This window comes from Cupressus sempervirens, chromosome 3 (genome assembly GCF_028749045.1).
Source record: "Cupressus sempervirens isolate cs-2001-9-10 chromosome 3, ASM2874904v1, whole genome shotgun sequence".
Lineage (NCBI taxonomy): Eukaryota > Viridiplantae > Streptophyta > Pinopsida > Cupressales > Cupressaceae > Cupressus > Cupressus sempervirens.
In genome coordinates, this window is record NC_143120.1 from 541999354 (window position 1) to 542023022 (window position 23669).

General features: G+C 36.4%; 1 protein-coding gene and 1 long non-coding RNA gene across 3 annotated transcripts in view; both read right to left on the bottom strand.

Annotated features, from left to right (window-relative positions):
* The window catches only part of LOC149567560 (thioredoxin-like fold domain-containing protein MRL7, chloroplastic), a 52221-nt gene that overhangs the window by 25619 nt on the left and 2933 nt on the right, over positions 1 to 23669 (bottom strand). For both annotated transcript variants that reach the window (XM_089820776.1, XM_089820775.1), the window contains exon 2: positions 599 to 680. In XM_089820776.1, the coding sequence (XP_089676902.1) occupies positions 599 to 680 (82 nt within the window). The remainder of the gene's footprint in view (positions 1 to 598; positions 681 to 23669) is intronic.
* Positions 20656 to 22635, bottom strand: LOC149567561 (uncharacterized). The gene is made up of 2 exons (XR_016362440.1): positions 21756 to 22635; positions 20656 to 21651 (listed from the first exon to the last, which is right to left on the bottom strand). It is a non-coding gene; the product is annotated as an uncharacterized LOC149567561 (long non-coding RNA).

Here is a 23669-nt window from a genome sequence, read left to right on the forward strand (position 1 = left end):
TATTTTGTTTTTTCTACTGTTATGATGAATTTTCTTCAAACACGTTCAGCTACAATTATTGTTCATACTAGTAGAGGCCAAAAAACTGATTTCTGTCATCAGGTTGAAATTCTGTGAAAATTTAGAAACTGAAAATTTGAATTTAGTGAAAATCCACAAAGCATGCTTACTACTAAAACTTCTAAAATATGGCCGATTGTCAAAGGATGGCTGACTAGCCACCCTGTGGCCATGCTTTGATAAAAAGAAATGATGCTTGCTAGCCACCCAAGCACCTCTCACTTGAAGAAATTCTTGCATTTCAATAAACATGATAACACTGTTGCCATTTTGCTGAAAGGTTCCTTGAGGCACCTCCATTTATTTAATCAGGGAGTAATAGCATTAGATCGTCGTAATTCATTATATAAGTCCTTTATCTTATAGTTAAGTAATAAATTTCCAAGGCTCCAGTAACCTAACTCATGAGTACTAACCTAAAACAATTCAGAACTGTAGGTTCCAGTGAAAATAAAAAACATCTAACAGCTTATTATCTGAAAAGTTCTCATAAAATAGGACACTTAACATCAAAAGAAAGTGATTACTAATTACATACACGAGGAGGCAGTTTCTTGTACTTTCGATAGACTTTAACAGCATTCTCTAACTCCTTTAGCACCTCCCAATTGGTACTTGCTCTGTACAGAAATTCCAACTGTTAATTTTGCGAAGTACTCTGATGTATATTCCCATTATTACAAAAAGAATTATGCATTGCAACCATTCCCAACAATATATACCTACCGGCTTTCTTAGGAACCAAAAAATTGTTTTCTCATGTCACATAATATTCAATATGGTGGCCATAAATGTAAGTCATTTAGACATATCATAAAGCAACATGATATAGGACACAATAGTGCCCTAATAAAATATAGCATAGCTCTTTTTAAAGGTTGGTAAAAATGAAGAGAGCGTTTAATTAACCTGCTAATTGAAAGTTAGGTAGGCATTCAAGGTATTCACCATTATTATTTCTCATAAGAAAAATAAGATCACGATAACTCTCTCAATCCCAGAGATTTTCTCTCATCTTTGTTTTCCTTCTCTGATAGTATCAGAGTTGTAGGTTTGCAAGGATTTAGGGAAGATAATGCAAAACTTAGGCAAGGAAGTGAAGTGCAAAACTAAAACTCTTAACGACGACCTGCAATTGATATCAAAACCCTAAAGTTTTAGTTAAGGAAAAAAAAATAGTATAAATTCCAAGGCATATCAAGAAGTTTGGACGCAAAATTATGATTCTCTAGTCTGGTATTAATGGTGCAATTCCTACAAAAAAATTTGCACAAGATTGTATAAAACTGTTACATCCCAATTTTTGACCTAGCTTGAAATGTAGCCATTGAGGTTTGCATGAAGTCAGTGGGCAGTTTAATTTGTTATAATCTAGTGAAATGGTAAGATAGTCATTATGATTTCAAGTGAAGATGACATGTTAGTTGGTCGTTAATCACGAATTCATGGAATTAAGATGAAGGTTAACCGTTATGATTTTTTATGATTAAATAATTTATAATTTAATTACGGAGAAATTCCTTGCAAGAAGCATGTCGAAGGGGTGGAAGCATTGTCATAAAAGAATTGGGCAAGGCATCACCATCACTGGGCAGACAGGTAGAGGACCTAGCGATTTGAAACAAGATACATTTGTGGAACCGCATGAGTTATTTAAATAATTAATTTAATTAAAATAATTGGGTTAAAATATAAAACGTATCTCAAGGATTTTAATTTATCTTTCATCATATCATTTTAATAAATATTTATAAATGTGCATTTAAATATAAACATGATTTGGCACCATTATCGTTTAATAATTTAAATGAGTGATGTTTAGTTGTACATTATAATAATAATTGAATTATTATAAATTTCAAATTATAATCTTCCAATTCTTTCCAACTTCTTTTTTTTTTCTTTTATTCTTTTCTTTTTTCATAATCGATTTAATAATTGGAATCCGAATGGTCATCTTGGGAATTCGAATGGTTTTCTTTATAACTATTGGAAGCTGAAGAGCCAAGTTCTGTCTTTTCATTATAGAGTCTCTTGATCATATTTTGCAGGAAGACAATCTATTTTTTATCTTTTATCTTTTCTTTCTTCTATACTATCAGGTTGTTTTCTACGTTTATGTGATATAAATCCCATACACAGAATCAATATAGTTTGGAGTCGGCTCTTAAGTTTTTCCCCTCAAATTTTGTATCTCTAATTCTGAAGTTCCTTCTTAGAAAATTTCGTAACCATAACTACTCCTCTCTGCATTCAAAATCTCCATTGCATTTCTCCTCCTATATGTCAAATGGAAATGATTTTTGACAGCCCCATTTCATCCTTTAACTGGGAACAAGTTTATCTAAGTTGCAACTTCCTAATTTAAAACAACAACCATTCTGCATTTGGCGTGTAAAATGGGGAGTATGGAAGATATTGGTGGGGCAAGTGAGTGGATTAATGCCGGTGAAAATGCAAAGACAATGCTTGCAAGAGTGTTGGTGAATTGGCAATCATGCGTTGCACTCACGACATATTCCTCACTTGATGAGAGTACCATTACAAGCAGGGTATGTGGTAGAAATCATAGGACCTTTTTCTTCTGCCAAGTCGGAGCTTCTTAAACAAGTTGCGGTTAATTGTATTCTGCTTAGAGGTCAGAAATCTCACGTTTTAATTTCCCATTGATATTTGCTTGCGAATCTGGAATATCTATTCTAAATCTTGCAATAATTTTGTGGTCAATAATATATAAGATTTTGGTGGACTCTTTTATAGGTGAATGTTAATCTGAACTGAATATCCATCCATAGCCGTCAATACATTGTTAGATTGAGATCCATTTATAAATTCCTTATTGTTGGTCCCCTACATTACTTAGAGATCATTGAAGAACTTCAATGAGTATCCATGTGATTTACATCATATTTGAATTTTAAAGGTATTTGTAGAAAACCTAATTGATTGTGTGAATCAACATTAATGCCCATGCTATCATAATTTTTTTGAACAAGATCAAAATACTATAGATCTTCTAACACCTAGGATTCATCGGCGAATATGCCATGAAATGGTGAAGAGGTGGAATTGAAGAGAAATCAGTTATGATTAATTTAATTAATTTAAAAGTTTAAATTTGAAATCTTAAAAGAATATAATTATGTAAACACAGAATGTGAAATGATGGATGTATGTAATCTTCTTGAATAATTGATAGAGTCATCTACTCTGAAAATTTTGAATACCTGGGACTCACCCGGCTGTGTAGTCAAGAAGATGGGTGATGAGGTGAGAGAAAGGAATCATCAATAACATGATTCAATACCAATTATGATAGAACAACGTTTATCATTTTTAATATGAATTAATTAATAACTCATGCGTAAATTGAGATCTCCTGCTGTCAAGTTGTATGTTAGAATACCAGGAAGCCCAGAGGATGGCAAGATGTTCCCTATCTATTCCAGTAGGGAGGGCCTTTGTCTTAGAGATCGTGTGGGGATAAGATTTGGTCCGAGGTTGGGTGGTTAAGCCCCTGACAATGTTTCACCTCTCCTTAAGTGCCCGACGTGCAACGGACAAAGATAAGTCATACATTCAATTGTTTATCGGAAAACAGGTATTTTCACTCTTATATAAGAGGTAAGATTAAATTGAGTTATTTCATTATTACCGTTATTTTACTTTCACTTATATGAATAAAGAATATAAGTATATTTTTTAATCTTGAGTTATTGTCACAGTAAAGTAATCGGAAGGAAAGGAATCCAAAGCCCTAATTGATTGTCAGTTGGAACCCTAAATGATACAACGGTATCAAAAGCCCTAAAAGACTCCAATGGTAATCGATGCCCTAATGATTTCAGTGGTATGTGATGCCCTAATTTTAAAAATAGTGGTATTTAATTGTGATCATCATTTGTTTTTGACATAGCAGTTTTTAGATGGTAGTCGTCATGTGAAATTGTATAGTGTATTTGTGGACTAACCCAGGTGGTTGCAGAAGCATCCTTAGTTTGATTTCGATCTCAGTTTTCCAAGATATGTGGTTTTCAATTTCTATAGTAAATTCATTTGATATAATTTCAAGTTTTTAGTTAAGAAATTTTGTCTAACTGATTTTTAACGGTAAATCTTATTCACATGAATATGAATAATATAACTGTCTTCCTATGAAATGAAGTAGTAACTGTATTCTTTGAGTATGTTAGATGTTAATTTAGACCCAGGAAAATCGGATGTTACAAAAATTGAAAAGACTATACAGAGAAAAGTAAGAAACTTGAAGTTTCTTATTTTTTTTCTTCTTTAGTTTTTTGCATTTTTCTAAGTTCAAAATCACCCCAAAAAAATCAGTACTTGACACAAGTTTCAAGGCAGTTTCGAGCAGTTTCTAACAGTAGAGAACAACATCAAGGCTTTGCATTAATAAGTTTCACTTAACATAAAATTTGGTAAATATATGAGATGTAATGTGTTCTCAAATGGTTGTGTTCAAACCCTGGAAAATCCAGATTTATAGGAATAGTGCTTTTTAAGATGCGAGAACCCTTGGGTCTTTCCAGTTCTCGCAGTTATGCAAATATAAACAGTGTTCTTCAAACTTGTAAGATTTTTATTCTACAAAAATTACTGAGTATCTGATTAACTAAAAGGATCTACCACAAGTTAAGGCATCTAGGGAGAAATATTTTTTTCCAAAGTCACATCTATCTCCTCCCATTCTGCGAGGACAAAGCAAGGATGTGAGTCTGTGACGTATTACTTTCACTTCTTTTTTATTTTTTGATTCCAGATGTAGAAATTCTAGTAGTTCCCCAGCCCATAAAAACCTGAATCGAACATCAATAAAGATAAATTTCAGAGACAAAATACTGCACTGGAACTGTAGAATTCAACTGCATATTTTAGTCAACTATTGTCATATTAAATTCATTTTGCATTAAATTTCAATTTTATGATATTTTTTCATCTTCATTGTCACTACAAAAATGGAGGATAAGCCCTGCAGACCTGCCACCATAAGATTCTAAAAACAAACCAAAATCTGCAACCATTCTACAATGATTCCACTACACATTTTGCCTGGTTCATCATGCATATGACGCCAATCCACCTAACCATCTCAATTTAATATACCATATCACATAATTATCATCAGGAAAATCCCACCCAGAGTTCCCAAGAAAATGGACTGTAATCCTGCCATCCTTGCAACTGCAATGGCCTATAAGGCCATTTAGAAAGAGGAAAAACAAATCAAACAAAAATATAGCAGTCTACCTAGTTCCCATTCATCAAAGACAGTCAACTATCAGGCCTACAAACTAGACAGATACATAGAAGTATTCACCTACCTAATCAGGCCTACAAACTAGACAGATACATAGAAGTATTCACCTACCTAACTGTTGCCATTGCCAGAATGTTGGCAGGTTATTGGGGTACCTCTAACAACCTCGTGGTGCCCAGTTTTCCAGTTATTGACAAAGAATCCTTCACACCTTTGTCATATGTTCGAAGTTACCAAAATCTAATGTTCTGTTGTTTCTGCAGAGTTATTGACTTTTAGTGAAAATTTGAACATTTAGATCAAATTCAATGTCTAATTCCGCTTACAAGGTCCACGAAATCTATCACCCCATTCGTCCCACAACATTTGCGGGAATCCAATGGCCATTAGGACAGTTGATTTTATCCTAACCACCTTTCTTGTCCCACAAATCTCCTATCTTTTCTCTCATGTGGACATTCTAAGTGTATTTGGACATTTATCTCGACTTCATCCATTGATAGAGGTTTTTCTCACATCTTCTCTTATTCTACCAGCCAAATTCCTACTAAACCTCTGGACATCCATAACCTCCAATTCCCCTCTTTTCCAACATTTTCTTCCTTGCCTTTCATCAACTCTTTTCACCCATTTTGAAATATATCAAGATGCTTTTTGGAATCATTTAAAATATCCCATTCCAAAGGAAATCCCACATTTCCCTTTCTAGCCTTTGATTACTTGGACTTTTCCATTTCTTCAAAATGCTCCCTTGCACTCTTTGAATCTTCCCAAAAGAACAATTAATGCCAAATTTGGTCTTGCAACAACTGAATCGGTCTTTCCCACCCAAAAAGCATTGTTTACGTCAAAGTGTGAATCCAAGTTCAAAATAAAATGCAGTTGTTGAGCTCAGATACTAATGGTCCTCATACCTAATGGATTTAACATGATATTTGAACTTATTTGGTATGGAACATTAATGACATCTAATTCTTATTCAATTCTTGCCACTTGTTCAATGACCAAACAAAACACTATAAATACTAGTCCATTTTCCAAAATAAAGGCTAGTCATTTAGTTTTTCCACATGATTGCTAGTGTCGAAGGAGCTTCTAAGGTTTCGACACTTGCAAGTCCAATCACCCAAAACATCATATTGTACACATCAAAAGGATGTTGTTCTATTGTAAATGCTTTCCATAACTAAATGTCTCCATGACCCAATTTGTAGATCTTCAAGGGAACTGTATGCTTATTGCTTGTCACATGTCCTAACATGATTGTAATAGGTATATGAGGAATGTGAAACATTCTAATTTGTTGCAAGTCTTGTAATAATAATTTCCTTATTGATTTTTGCAGTTTTGGGGATGGATTACTAAGTATGTTCAGTTATTTGATATCATATCTGCACTGTAAATATTTGCACAGCTCATATTTCTTGTTATTTCAATATGTTGTTTTTCTTAATATATCGTGACCCTGTAACCTAATGCATTAGGCACCAATCTTGCAAGTTAATGATCCACCATAATCTCAAATGAAGAACATATTATATCAGTAGCTTAGGAAAAGGTAATTAGTTTGTATGCACCTCATGATTTAGCATTTCAGATAAGAAAAACATCTCTAGTAACTCCTGCCCTATTTGCCCCATAGAAAAGTGTTTCTCAACATCGGGACTATATTTAAAATTGAGAAAAAATATATATATATATATATAAAAAAACAAATAATAATATATAAATCAATAAATAAAATAAATTTTAAATTTCAAATTATATGTCATGCCAAGCTTGGGAGCTAGGAGCTCAACCCCAACCCATACATACATTCATACTACATGCATGCATACATGCTAACTGTAATGTCCCCTTTTAATGAATCAGTTTTTTCTAGAGGCAGTGTATGACTGGTCCCCATAGGTTAACATGATGATTAAGGGTCCATTTTGAGGGTGTTCTTGGCTCTTCAGTTGACCTTTTGGTGCTTCTCACAGTATTCTTCAGCTCAGTGTCCTACTTTATTTGTGGTGTGCCTTCTAGAGATCATTCAAAACACTTTGATTCACACTCACTATTTCTTAGTAAGTCATTTGGATGTTTTGCTCAAACTTATTATTTAAGTCAGGTCACTGAGGCAGTCAGTCAGCATCATGCCTGTGTCGGGAAAGTGGATGGATTACTCCCATGAGTTGATATTGGCAATTATCAAGGGTTTAATGATTTAAGTTAAGTTGTTAAAGCTAAATGAAGTTTAACGCCAATAATTGAAGTATATTAAATTAACTTTAAGATGCAACAACACAAAGCGGGTTAAAATAATTTTCAGGTGTTTTCATAAAGTGAGTTTATTTTAGCACCTACGGAGTTATGAGAATTTAAATAATTTAATAAAATGTTTTATGAAGATATGCACCAATAATTGGAGATATAAGGTGAATATTCAATTAATTCATATAGTGACTTTAAGTTAATTAAACTTTTATTAAAGGGTCGCTTTATTACTATTCCCAATTGTGAGTAAATATGAATATTAAAAATGAGAAATTTACATAGGGCTTTTGAAACTTCATGAGAGGTTTATAAAAAGAGATTTGAGGAAGTCATTTGATAGATTAGGTTAGTTTGTTTTGTCTCTAAGAAGTCGTGAGCTCTAGCTTCATTAGCAGAAAATCTGAGGACAAAACCCTTGGAGTTTCCCAGTGGTTTGTGAAGCCTCTTTGGGACAAATTTCAGGGTTTGTGATTTTGAAGAATTTATGACTTGTTTCAAGCTGCTAAAGTGATTTTGTACCTTGCTAGAGTGATTCAGTACCCTGCTACAGTAATTTTGTACTTGCTACACTGACATGAAGAGTAATACTACAGTACTTTTCATACACAGAAGGAAATCTGCTGCTTCAAATTTTCTCAGACATTTGGAGCAGTGTATTGAAGGTTCGTTATGGTGAAGATTGATAGTGCTGTCCTCTGCCACCAACAGTAAAAAGCAGACCTGTAACGTAGTCTTTTGCTGTTACAGACCTATGTAATCAGGGTCTGCATATATTAGAGCAATTAAATCTCAGGAGTCTTGGAGTTCATTGCTGTCCTTAAGAGCTATTCAGTTTAGAGAGACAAAGGAAAGATCTTGTGGCTGTTGTGACATCTGCCCTTGTATTAGACACCTCCCAGTTTGCTATGATAGACTTATATGTGCATTGTTTCAATCTGAAAGGTGACTATTAGGTGTTGAAGGTTGTTGTTACCTAAATCTTGTATGTTTGGAGAGTTGGGAAATAGCTTGGAGGCACCACAGACCTGATCGCCCCTGGATCCCGGCATTGGTTGATGGTTGGAGGGTTGTAGTTCTTAGTGACTGTCCACTCTCTCAACAGCTACTACAGAGGTGAAAGGGTCTGCTAATTGTGGCATAAGTAGTTCTGGGATAATGAAGGTGCTACTGCTGATTGCCTACACTTTTGGCTATGCTTGGAGGTGATTGTACTGTTGCTTCAAAACAAAATATATTACTAGCTTTGATCATGGACTGAGGTCAGAAGAAATAGATATAATCCGTGTATTTCTAAATGTAAAATGTTATACGGTAGTCAACATAATCAGATTTTAGTTTCAGAATTCGTCTCCTTTTCGTCCTTGTTTCTTGCATTTGGTTACAAGTTTTACTCCCATTGTATAAATCTGCAAAAATGTTCAAGGTCATGATACAAACATAATCTCAAGCATTGGAAAGAGAGTGAAAATTTGGATCAGACCTGTGTTGAGTTACTACAAATACATACATACATAAATCCATGCATCCATTTATACATCCATCCACCCATACATACACATACACACATACATATATATGATTTACTTTCAATTTGGAGTCTAAGAAGGAAATTGGCAGATTTAAGTTTGAACCTGCATTTTAGGACCAAAACCCTTAGATGCTAACCTGAGGTGGTACAAAAACCAGCCCTGAGTTTCTTAATCAGACTTCTAAAAGAGATTTATAAGGCCAAAATTGGAGTTTTCATATGCTGCAAGAGATAGGCAGTGCCTGTGAAAGGGAAATTGATTTCCAACAATAAATATCACCTGCTGGGAAGGTGTCCTAGTGAAGAAATTCGTATATTTTATACTTGCGCCAGTAAGACAATCAATGATCAAACCTAAAATCCTTATGCCCTTGCACTTGGTATACAACTGACATCTACTTTTTTACTGAGTATACTTGATTGATACCTATGCATCATTGGAGACTCCAACACAACAATCTATAAAGTGGCATTGACCAGGGTGAGCATAGCTGGTAACTCAGTATCAATAATTGAATGGTGCAAGAGGCGTAATCACCAGCAAAGTCTGCACAAACTGAAGGTATGACAGGAACAATTGACTAACCAACCCAATCTGGTTGCATCCTAACAGAGAAAGGCAATATTCTAACTAGCAATCAAGCACTTCAGTTAACTAGACCCATATATGATCAGCCAAGTGTTTACCCAGATTTTTTGTATGTTACCCCGATGTCAATGATGATAATCAATTTCAAATTATATGGATAAATAACTTCCGATTCAAATATACTCAAAAATTAATCTGAAATGAGTGTTCATCTAGATCCCATTGAGGGATATTACAATGGCACCAGAGCTACTTTTCCTACCAACCTGTGGGATTTGTGTGATGCAAACTCATGCAAAAAGATGATCAAGAAATCAGGCAACAACAAAGGGAAAAGAAAAAGGAAAAATCCATGAATGACAAATGTGAAGAAGTAAACATCTAGGAGATCACTAGGACAAGGAGTTAGCCAGGGAATTTCAGTCTACCATGAGAGATTTTATGAAAAAGATAGCATGGACTTGAGAGGAATGAAAGAACAATGGAGTGCTCAAAGAACCAATATAAATGTCGCAAAAAGAAATTGCTCAACCTGTTGGTTCCCAAAACCGCAGATTGGAAATCCAAGAGCTTGCCACTTCTCCGATAGGATTCCGCAATCAATTCTGGCCAACAAACGGGAATCACCTTGATTCCCCTACACTTCAGGCTCCGCTACACCTAAACGGGTAGACCTTCTCCTCGAACCTAATTACTTGGTTCAGAGCTTTTCTAAAGCGAATTTAAGCTTTGGAGTTCTCCAACTGGCAAAGTCCTCGAACTTGATCAAAATGAAACTCGATGCTGAGTGCTTGAATTGAATGCTTTGTATAAGGTTTTAATAATGAATCTGATGCTTGTAGAAGGAATATATAGATTTTTTGACTTCAATAATAGAAAAGACCAGTGCCTCTTCTCATTCGGGCAATAGAGTAACCTTCAGTGAATTTTCATGTACAACTTTATAATGTTTTACGCACTTTACTGCTAACAATTAAATAATCAAGATGCGACAGATCAAATATATACACAATCTTAAATTAGTCCAGATTGAACTATAAATCCTCTGGTAGGGAGACAAACTGGCCACAGATACAGAAACAATTTAATATTTCACACTATTTGTGACGATCGAATTTAAATGCTAAATGACCTTGTCCACTCATCTGACATTTAAATTCTATACAGATTCCAAAAAATAATTACAAAGAACGATTCATATGCAGTTTAAATCTCCAAGCCAATTAAAAATAAACAAAAGACATTTTATTTTATTATAAAAATAAAATAATAGAATTTATATTACAAAGGCATAATGTTGCTCCTTATTCCTCCATACAAGTAGATATAAAATGCTCTTTCAGAGTGTATGAATGTTCTTCGAATGTCTTGTTTCAATGTTGTCTCTCTTATTTATGTGTCAATAATAAGAGAGTGTAACTGTTCAAACTCAACAGTCACTTCTCTTCGATAAATAAATCATACTCCCTTTAATATTAATCATGTTCCTTAAATAATTGATATTTTCCTTAACCGCATTCTTTTATTTTACCAATATTGTCTTAGTTTTCATGATGTCTTTAATTGGTGGTAAGGTTATAAGTATTTTCAAGTGATATTATTATATAATTGCTAACCATTATTTCTTTTATTTGGGCTTTAGAATTGCACATACAAAGCCATGGAAGGTTTTGTCAACGCAATAAACTTTTGAAACTTTGATACTCCATCACTTGCGAATGTCTGTGTAAGGAAGGATGTGAATGCTCACTACCACAAATAGAAATAATGATCAACCGCAATGTTAGTTTGAAATATGCAACTGAAATCATCAACTTCATCTTCACTTATCTATCTGAAAATGCGTGCTCCAAGGTAAATACGTGCTCCAAGGTTATTGGTTGTGCCCTACGTGAATGAGATGTCTGGAGGTGTTCAACATTTTCTTCTTGTCATGAATCTCCATGGTTTAACACTATCTCATTCTAATATGGACAACTTCTCTATTTGTGATTGATGGAAAATCATATATCTTTGCTATCAGAAATAGAAATAACACTCCAAAATGCCCGAACAGTATGTTTCCTTTGTTCAGGCGTATAAGATAATTATCGATACCACCTGCGACGTCCTTCAAGACTCTTCAAATCTTCAGGATGGTTCTCGGGTTCATTTCCAACGCTTGCTGTTTAACATTCCTCACCATCTCTCCTTTTTGTGTTTGCCGGTGATCATGGTCTCCTCATGCGGCAAGTTACTTTGTCCAACATGGCTTTCTTCATTTATCAATTGCTTGTTCGATGGTGACAAAACAGGGTCTAAGAACATGATCTAAACTTGCCCCTCACTCGCTAATGGAGATATCTGATTTATTCTCCCTCTCAAACTTCATTGATTTAATTCGTGGTTATCGTTGAATATTTGCAACTTCATATATATTTCTTTGTTCTGTCAAACTTTACTGTAGCAGAAACTGTGGTGGAAATTTGACTCTCCCTTCTCTTGGATTGAGAAACTCATCGACATCCATTGAAGTTGTTGGAGGTGATCGTCCAGAAATTGTCTGGCATGGCAGTATCTACTGAAAGAGAACATTTTGACCTATCTACCGTGTACAGTTGTATAGATTCCTCAGGCACACAAAACATCTTCAATCTCTTCCCTTTTTACTTTGTTGTCTCTACCTCGTTTACTCAAGGCCTATTGTTTTTGCTTCATATATATATACATAGATGTCCTCTGATTTATCATCCAAACTAGCCAACATCTTTACAGGATGGCACTAGCTGGAGTTGAGCCTAGTGCATTATCATGGTCAGATCCCATTTCTCCATTACCTCAGGGAAAGTTTTCTTTTGTGAATGGAAAGCTTCGGATTCCTAGAGAGATAGCTAGTGAGGATTTAGTTCCTGCTGAATGTGCAATATTTCACGGATCTGTATGAGTAATCAGATGATTTTGATTTATCCCACAACAATATGAAAACCATTCTTCTAACATGCCCCCTGTAGGTCTTAACTATGAGCCACACGAACATGAACGTCTAACTCTTCAAGATTTACACAACTTTTGATGATTTTGCATTTGCACATACATACATAAAGATTCTCCTTTCAATATTGTTTCTAGAACTTCAAAATTCAGCAAATTTTAAGGTTCCATCACAACCAGTGAGGGAGTCTTAGTCAACCCACCAACCAAGATATCCCAAGCCAAATTCTTGCAATAAGAGGATGAGGATTCATTTGAATAAGAACAAGTACAATCAAGATTAGAAGATGAGATGGCAAGATATCATGCAAAGTATAGTGCTCCAAAACCATCATTCCGTCATGACATGTCCTTCATGAAGTATTACGAGAAGAAAACAATGAATGAACATAAGAGAAGAGAAAGGTACCATCAAGATTAGCCCCGGAGAGATATACAATAGCACTTGGAAAATATTAGTGTACCTACTTATGATGGATCAAATGATTGTACAACTAGAGCATGGTTTCAAAGCAAGGATACTTATTTCTCTTTAAACCCCATGTATGAGGAGGAAGCAATCATGTTGAAAACCCTTCATGTAGACAGTGTGGCTTGTGGATGGTGGTATCATGGTATCGTGACTCAAAGACATGGCTAGAGATTGATGGACAGGTTTGATAGGAAGGATCCAAAGATTCATTTCAAAGAGGTGGCATAGTTGAGGCAAGAAGACCCAATTAAACATTTTGTGGTAGAGCTTTGGAGGGTATTAGTGATAGTTCCAAATGTGACAGAGAGAAGGATCGTGGTGCTATCCATAGAGGGTCTAGCCAAACCACTTAAGGGTTTGGCAAGGCATTTGATCGGAGTTTTTTGCAAGAGGTTGTCAAGATAACTTTGAACTTGAAGGATCAGTGACCAAATAAACTTCTACTCCAACAATCTACCACCAATGCAACATAAGAAGCCTAAGGCACTACCTCTAAAACCAAATAGGGTTGAGGAATCCAAGAATGAACTTCTAAGGGAAAAACTAAGCTTTACTTGTAGAAAGTCACGGGAGCCAAGAGATAGATGCTTGGGAAAGGGACAAGTATAGAGGCAGTTTCCAATGAGGATTTCGAGGTAAACGAATCTAAGCCAAAGGTTGTGGATGAGATTGAGAAATAGGATCGAGAATGAAATCATGTAGGCAACACTCCTGATATGCTTTAAGGATATCCTTTAAGGTGCACCTAGGTATCATCCCCTTCAAATTAAAGGAGTCTTACAAAAATGTAGAGTGATAGATAAATTTGAGAGATTTTGTATTAAAATGGACGATGAGTGTACTATTCTATGCAACAAAAGGATTTAGCAACTTAGGCTGACACTGGGGAGGGATAAGATGCAAGATGATTTTTGTGGGTGGCATTGGTTAGACAAATTTGATTTTGGGCATCCAATGGTTGCACTCACATGGTGAGTTCTCACAAGAGTATCAAACCATGGAACTTAAATTCAAATTTAAACGAAGGATGTGGTTCTTCAAGGTCTACCCAATTGAGGTCCCAATACTACTTCAGCAAAGATAGAATTGTTCCAACAAAGAAAACGGAGAGGACTTCTTGTAGAGACCAAGCAACTTGGGCAACAAAGTGTTTGGTTTCAGATACATCCATACAAGGATGTGAGCTCTTATCATGTTGACATCCAATCCATCTTGGATTTAAAAAGAAATGAATTCAGCAAACTCCCTCTAGGTTTTCCATCAGATAGGGGTCTTCAGCAAATGATTAGGTTAGGAGTGAAATTAGTCATTGCTAGACCTTACTGTCGCCTACGAGACACAGATTGAGAAGGCAATTAAGGAGTTGTTGGACATGGGACATATACAATTTAGCCTAAGGCCATTTGCTTCTTCCATGGTGTTGGTTAAGAAAAAGTATGGTACTACGAAAATGTGCATTGATTATAGATCTCTCAGCAAGAAGACAATAAAGAATCACTACCTCATAGATGAGCTTCGTGGTGTTTTGTACTTATCCAAGATTGATCTATGGTTAATAAGAGTCAAAGGTGAGAATGTGCACAAATAAAAATTTGGGTGTCATTATAGACATTGCAAGAATGATGAGTTCTTGGTTATGCCACTTGGGTTGACTAATGCATCTGCAATAGTTTACTTATACATGAATTAGGCAGTTGTGTTACAACTGAAGAAACTTGTACTGGTTTTCATTAATTAATTAAGGCACACGAATGAGGTGCTTGACATTCTATGCAGAAGCGCTGAAATGTAAGTTTCATTAACTATTTGGTAAACAAAATTAGTTCCCAACTAGTTCACCTGGATGAGGAGAAGATCAAGATAATAAACGATTTCCCTTGACCTACGAATTTTCACATTTGAGAGGGTTTGTGGGACTTTGCAGCTATCCTAGGAGGTTTTTCACAGCTTGCAGCCCCATTGCAAAATTTGATGAACAAGGGAAGCTTCTCTTGGAGTATTTCAGCATGGAGAACTCTTGACAAGCTCAAGAAGGTAATGGGTTCATGTCATGTTTTGGTTATTCCAATTTTTTCACTTCCTTTTATTTTGAAGTGTTATGCTTCAGGGGAGGGTATTGGAACAATTTTGATGCAAATGGACACCCCTTAGCACTTTATAGTAGGAAGTTCAAAGAGCCAGCGAGGAGCTTCTCTATTTATAACAACAAGATGCTAGTGATCAAACGTACACTAGCCAAGTTCAAACAATATTTGGTTTGTGGGAAGTTGGTGGTGAAAACGTATCATAATAGTTTCAAATTCTTCTTCAATCAGAGAGATTTGAATGATAGACAGCAAAAACAGTAAGTAAACATACAAGCCATGATATTGAAATTGAGTATGTTAAGGGAAAGACTAATGTGGTGGTTGATGCACAACCCAAGAAGCCTTATTTGCATTTGATATGTGATATATATCTGCCGATTGAGAATATTCTATATTAGTTGATTTATACCGAAAATGTATTTGCTACTGATATTTCAGCTAAAAAATGACAGGTAAAAAGTGGTTGATGATCTCATTCTTTACAAGAACTGGTTGTATTTTGTCCCATAATCAAGAATGAAGGAGACAAGTTTGATGATATGCCATGATTGGTTCCTTGGGTACTCCAAGACATATAAGTCGGTAAGAGGGTATTTTTCATGGCAAGGGCTCAATAATGCATCTTAGCAAGCGTTTTGTTTGTCAACAAAACAATGCCAAGCCTGCATTTCCAGTTGGTTTGTTTCAGTTACCTATTCCAAATAGAAGTGGGAGAACATTTCCATGGATTTCATCAGAAGTCTTCCAAAGTACAAGGTAAGGATTGCAACTTTGTAATTTTGGACAGACTTACTATGAATGTCTATTTGTATGTCCTCTTCAAATTTAGGTTCCACAAGTGTCTAAATGATGCAGGAGCATCCCTTGTTGGCTTGCAATCCTGCAGGATGGTGTGGTTTGGCTTTGGAGTTTGGGAACTCAATCGAAGAAGGAAGTGTGACTTGGTCGATACTTAGTTGGTTTGGCTGTTGTGTTAACCGAGTGACTCGGTTAATGAAGATGTTTGGCAAAGCTTGGGGCACTCAATAGATACTGGGAGCTTGGTTTGCACTGGGAGCTCGTTGGTAGTGTTGCCCAAGTTAGCTCGGTCGATGAAGGAACTTTGTTGCTTCTAGGAGCTCGACATACACTATGGTGCTCGGCATGCACTAGGAGCTCGGCAATGCTTGGGAATTTGCTGATGCTCGGCTTGGTCTTGGTTCCTGCTGGTGCCGAGTTGTCTGTAAGTCAACTTTAGGTATTTAATTTGTGTTGTAGCTAACTTGTGGCTCAACATAAACTTAATGTGAGGGATTTAATTTAATTTGTAATGAACTAGGCTGACTTGTGGCTTGGTTGGGTATAAGTAGGGGGTTTTGTGGAGTCTTTAGGCATTATCATCCAGCTTGGAGAAGAGGATGAAGGCTAGATGCGAACTTTGAAGAGCTAGTAGTTGGGGCTTGAGAACCAAAGGATTGCTTGGTGGACCTGAGGGTACAAGTGCGGATTCTTCTCGGTGTTCTTATCCAGTTGTGGTTCTAGACTAGTTGGGATTGGGATTGTGAGTTGGATCTTGTGGGATCTTGTAGAACTGATATTGTAATTGTTGTTTGTATTTGGCCCTAACCCGGAAGGCCTTACAGCCAAACATATTGCATGTAATCAATTATTTTATGAATAAAGAGTTGTGATTTGGTATCAGATCTTGTGTCATTGTTGCTTGTTGTTGTGTTTATGTTGTGTGGTTATTTGCTAGGGGTTTGGACATCTCCTTTGGGGATTCTCTTGCCTTGCACTACATCACTAAATTGTTATTTCGTGAGAAATTTAGACTAGGTGGGCTGCCAAGAAACACTGTGAGTGACAAGAGCAGATTTATCAACTTGTTCAAGCAAGATTTTTTTCGCATAACAAGGACAAAATTGACTCCTACCACTAGCTATCACCTCCAAATAGATGACAAAGAGAAATTATGAACAAATGGATAGATGAGTATTTGAGGAATTATAATACAACACAGCAATAGTATGGTTTGAGTGGCTCCACATTGGTGGTATTGCTACAATTCTACTCATCACATGTTTATAGGTATGGCTTCTTTCCAGGCATTCCATGGTGATGATGCAATTTCATTCATGAATTGATTCTCTTGGATAGTAGAGTCCCTAGGGTTAGAAATTTGGTTCAAAAAAGCTTGGATATTGTGAATGCACTCAAAGAGAAATAGCAATCCAAAAACCGGCAAAAGATGAGTTGATTGCCACTGATTAGAGAATTTTTGAGGTGAAAAGAGTGGGCTTCTTGGGATTACAGCCCTATAGACAATCTTCCCTCAAGGGATGTGATAGAGAAAAGCTTAAGCCTACAAGATCAAAAGGAAGCTAGGTGAAGTAACAAATGAGATGGAACTACCAAAGGGCAACTGGATTCACAATGTTTTTCATGTGCGATGCCTTGAGAAGCCTCTTGGACAGCAAGTTACTCCTTCGATAGAGCTAACAAGAGTTGATGCTAAAGGGAAGTTGATTTTGGAACTGGAAGCTATCATTGATACAAGAGAGAAGCAGCTTTGCAACATGCATGCATGCGTATATGTATGCACTTTCAATTTGAAAACAAAGAATGTAACTTGGCAGATTTAATAATGAATCAGTGCTTTTAGGTTGAACACCCTCCCTCAATTCCTTCTTATAAATCAGACTTCTGAAAGAGAAAAGACAAGGCTTAAATTGGAATTTTCTTATGCTACAAGAGATGAGCAATATTGGTGAACAGGCAATCGACTTCCAGCAACAAATAATGAAAAGCCATCCTACCAATCAAAGCCATAGATTGACCCTTGCAACAAGAGGACAGCCAATGATCGGATTGGAAATCCTTGTTGACTTGTGCTAAGTATACAACTAGCATCTACTTTTTGATGTAGAGAGCATTGATGGCATTCCACAAATCTGCATATTGTTATTATCTTTCTCCAAAAATATTGAACCGAGGCTCAAAACCCTTCGATAATCCAATAAACAATAATATCCCCTAAATACAATGGCATCTACTAACATATTACTCCATGATTGATTGCTGAATCAAAGTCACCCATGGATGTCTTACCTTCAGTACGTATTGTGTGCCATGGTTGTGATTATACTCACCTCCTCGCAACTGGTTCTAATTCGTTCCCACCACCTTTTCTCACTGCAAAGACCAAGAGCAACTTACACTAATCTTCAACTATTGTTTTAGGAATGGTCTCCCATATCACCATCGGTCCTCGCCACTACACAAGTGTGCGTGTGCATGCTGATATGAGTTCACCTCCTTGCCTGTCACACAACTCCAACCCACGCTCAAGAGGGAACAAGGAATGTCACCACCTTTTGGTTATTATCAAATATTGATAAAGATCGGTTCCATTCTCTATTTTACCACTCCACTTCACTTCATAAAACCCATACTTTTTCCCTTCACATGAACCAACAAAATCAAACTGTCACAAAAATCTGCATTTAATCATGCTCCATCTTCACTAGCACGTATTCGCGTTCCACCATTTTCTACAAACCCGTGCATTACATTATCTTTCATGTTAACTATAAACCACATGCCATCTCTGGCCAAGACCCATCTCCTATTGGGTTATATAATAGTTTTAAACACAAAAGAATTGCATGTTCAAAACATGGAAAACATATAGTATACCACTAATGCATGATCACAAAACTTTCATTGTATAAAACTGTCGGTTACATATATGTTTTTGTTTGCTCTTTGTTCTTGCCAAGACCTGATTTCTCCTTGTTGTGTTTGGGTTTTTTCCCATGAAAGCGAGCTTACTTCTTCTTTGTCACGGGCTTGTTACCATGCCGCCACCTTTGCTTTGAAAGTAATCGGGTTCTTCCCTCAAACTCGAGCCCGCTCCCTTATCTAAGCTGAACACCACATGCTTTAGTCAATATGGGCTTTCACCCATATGGTGATTTAATTTGCCACCCTTTCGCAAACAACTGCAGTCACAAAACACAGAAATCAAGTTTCTCCTTCACATTATCGTTTCAAATCAAGAATTGGTTATTTGCTAGGTATCGGTTTCCATAACCGTTAAAATCCTTCAACCCAAACTCAATGCCAAGGAAACTTAACATGGACTTTCGAAACCGAACTGCAAAAGACAATGACTTAATGATCACAGAAAAGACCATTAATAGATCACGAGAACAAATACGTTTCAATTAAAATAAATGAATACATGATATTGATATCTGCAATTACAAACGTATGGCTCTCTGGCGAGATTTCTCTCTATTCACTTACTTCCAAAACTATTCTCTTCAACTCCCTATTGACTCATTTACATTTGATTATATTCATGTCTATTTAAAGACAAATCTATGACAGTTACAAAACGTTCAACTACCCTAGGATCGTTTGTATTCTCATTCGGGATTTTGGTTACAATTGACATATAATGTCTTTTCTGAATTATTACAATGCCATTAACAATTTATCTTTCCTAGCCATAATTGCATGACTTAGTAAATGACCCATAACTTTAAATAATATGAAATTTGAGGGGGGGGAGATGGTGCCCCTACACCACTTTTCAAGGGAGATCTGCCCACCACAATTGACCAGTGCCTATGCATCATCCAAGTCTCTGAGACCTATGCAATGACTAATTTGTTTGGCACCTCGTGTTGAGTTTGGATCCATAGGGTGACTGACTCACTTTCTGATCAATTTACAAATCACTGAATCGTATCATAGTTGAGATTATCTTGAGTTTTCTAGAGTCAAATGTGACCCTTTTTCAAGTCAAATTTGATCTTATCTTTTCTTTCATTTTCAAAACCAAATATTGTAATTTGGTATTATTTCAAACTGAAATTTGTTTTTTTTAATTGATCTTTCTCCTTTTTTAATATCAAATCTAATTGTTTTAATAAACATATTTAACCATTTAACAATTAAATGCATTCTATCTAAAAAGAAAAAGATGCTAGAATAGATCTTATGTTTTTCATGATGTTAGAATTTATAGTGTAGCTGACCAAGTTAACTCTTAACAGTATCACTTATAAAACAAACATCAAGTACCCATGCTTTCTTACATCATTCATAAGCATCAAACCCTATGTTACCCCAAGTTTTTGGGACAGGGGGGTCGGCTATATAAATATAGGGAAATTTGCAAATATAGACTGAAATTTGCAAATATACATGTCATTCATATGAAACTAAGCACGAAGCATGTCATTTAAACATTACAAAACCTTAACATACAGCACTTGAATGCCATCTAGATAATAATAGCCGATTCAGTACTCAATGGGTATTATTATTTAACTCTAGTCTATTATGCATTCATAAACCAGTTTCAATTGTCAATATGCATATCAATAAGTAAACAAAAATATAAGTTTAATAGTGAACAATATCATAGCAATCTAAATATGCCCAAAGGCTAGAGGGTTGTCATAAAGTTTCATCATCCTGTTCAAGTTCAACATCAAAAACAAAATATAGAAAAATGAAGCAATCTGCTGCTCCTATTCTTCTTCTGTCACCATGGCATCAAAATCAGAGTCCTCATCCTCACTATCATGTTCTATAGGAAGTGTAGTCTCATCCAATGGAACCCCAACCAATCCTAGTGTTGTCTCATCCTCATCTATCTAGGCCACATCCTTAGGATCAACAATCCACCACAAAGCTAGAGTCTGCCTATAGTCTGGAGTTTGACGATCCAGAAATCAAAGAGCACTATGCATTGCCACTAGCTTCTCTGCTCGTCTAGATGTAAGTCCATACTTCTTAACAGAGTAGATAAATGAATATTTCAACCAATTCCTCTCTGCAACTGAGGAACTAGCAACTTGTGCAAGGAGGCAGGTGGCAAGTATTTTCAACTCTAGTGATCTCTCCCATGCCAGGTCCACCATCCAATAGGATCTTCTTGTGCCAAAACCACTCTATCTAACCTCACATGTGGCTTACTCAAGTTTGAGCCACGAAGTTTGGTGAAGTTAGGGAATTGTGCATGAAGAGTAGAGGCCTCTTGAGCTGGATACATCTTATCAATGACTTTTGTAAAGCCATCCAATACCTCAGGATCATCACATGGGGGGGCCCTTCCATCCAACTCGGTACACACTTTGGAATTTAGAGCAAACGTTGCCATCACATGTGGGGCCCCTTCCATCCAACTTTGCATACGATTTGAGATTTAGAGCGAAGGTTGTCATATGAAGCAGGGTATTCATTATGTTCCACCTCTGCGTCACAAATGCTCCTCAATGTAGGATCCTCTGCTGCAACAAATTTCTTTATCTTCCCCACATGCTATCAAAAGTCTCATATATCTCTCCAAGACTAGGAGAGTTAGTATCCGCAAATCTAATGACATCTATAATGGGTGCTATGACAGAGCAAAGATATCTGCAAGATGCAAACAAAAATTAAAATCAGAATTAGAAATTTTAATTTAGTATGAAAATCAGCAAGCAAAAGACTATTTTTTAATTTAAAAATGAGCAATTTACTTTATTGTGGACCACCAATTGTCATCAAGGATCCTTTGCTTCACCAACTTCCCTTCAGAGGAGCTAGACTTGGACCATTGGGCCCACTCTGGATTCACCACCATCAATTGGGGGCCTCGTGCACCTCAACCATCCTCTCCATCAAGATGAAGTATGTGGAATACCTATAGGTAAAATTATAAATTAAAATAAACATTAAACACATCGCATGTGAGTTTGTAATAGTAATTGAAAAAGTCAAATTTAAATAAATGAAGTAAACTAAACTATAATTAAAATTGACATACCTTGTCTTGGCTGGTTTGAGGAACTCCTGATTATAAAAGGACCTGAACAAAGCAAGTGAAGTGTGGTGGTTGCATATAAAAATTTACAATTCTCTAGCTTCTAACACCACCTATTTCACCCAGCCAATCTTCCCTATGTCCTTCAATGCATGAACACAACAAGGGGTCAAAAAGATGTGCTTGTAAGCACCCTCTACCATCAAACCGGCTGATTTTTACACACATGTAGGATCGTTTTTGCCCCTTAAGGGTGAGTGGAGAGGTGGGCCCCACTAAAAGTCCAAATAAATTGCATTAAAAAAAGGTTCAAATACTTTATTTTAATATTTGTTTGCTTTTATGCCAAGGACGAGTGACCGTCCCTAGTATAGTCGAGGGACGCTTGTTACGTCATCGGCAGTACGCGAAATGGTCGGTCGTCCCCCCTTTTTTTCATGCAACATCCCGGCACTTCTAAAATGTCCTAGACAAATTTTCAGTTCAAGGATGCAGGGGGGGATGTCCCCATTCTTGAAACTCGGGGTTTTTGGGTAGGGACGTGTCCCTAGGTAATGTAGATCAAAACTGAACAATATCGCTAGAGTGAGCGAAGCAGAGAGCGATTTAGTATATTCAATATAAACCATCATTTATAAATATTTTATTGTATATAATTGTCGAGTCGAAAATTGTACACCCCAGTGTGCAATTTAGGCCACACTTTTGTAACCACTTTAGTATCCATTCCATTAGCATTTGGATAGGTCCATTTCAGCCCTATATTATCCTTTCCCCTCTCATGATGCTCAAAGTCCTCGTCAACATCTATATTCTACCATCGCTTTAGCATTGCTCACTTTGGTATAATTATTATATTTTCAATTTCATAAATATATAATGTAATTATTGTTAATACAATATTTATATTATCACGACTTTTATGCTATCTATATCAGTCAAGGAATCCGACAATAGCTACAATAATATCAACACCTTTGCCACCTGTCATTTTTTAGCATGATTCACTTGGACACTAGCATGCCATGTGGACATTCGCACACTGCACATTCATCCACCGACATCTCAACATTCAAATGACGTTCTTGTGCATGTCTGCCACTTATCACTTGCTTTTATTACTAGGAAACTTCTGGAACCACCCGGAAGCCTCTTTTTCCTCCTATTCTCTCTTTAAATGGACATTTTTGCTAGGTTACCGAGTTCGGACCCAACCACCCAAATCTGGGTCCTTCTCAAGTCCAGATTCGTGCTAGGTCTGTGGCGGGTCTGCAAAGGGTCCACACCACGGACTATGGGTCCTCGTGGATCAACAAACCCATGAGGATCCACAATCCATGGCGCAAACCTTGCCTGGATCCACTGCAGACTTGCAAGGACCTAGGAGGGCCATTATGGACCCTGCAAGGACCCAAATGGAAAAGAAAAAAATTGCCTGAACCCACGAATGTGTACGCAAATCTGAACCTGTCCCTGAACCCAAATCGACAACCTAGCATTTTTGTGCTTCATTCAAGGCTCTCTCTCTTCTCTCTCGAATTCAAGCTCTTTAAGTGACTCTCCTCTTCTCTGCTCTACAAGCTCTCTACAAGTTCTTTATCTCTCTGATTTTACTACAGAAGTCTAATAT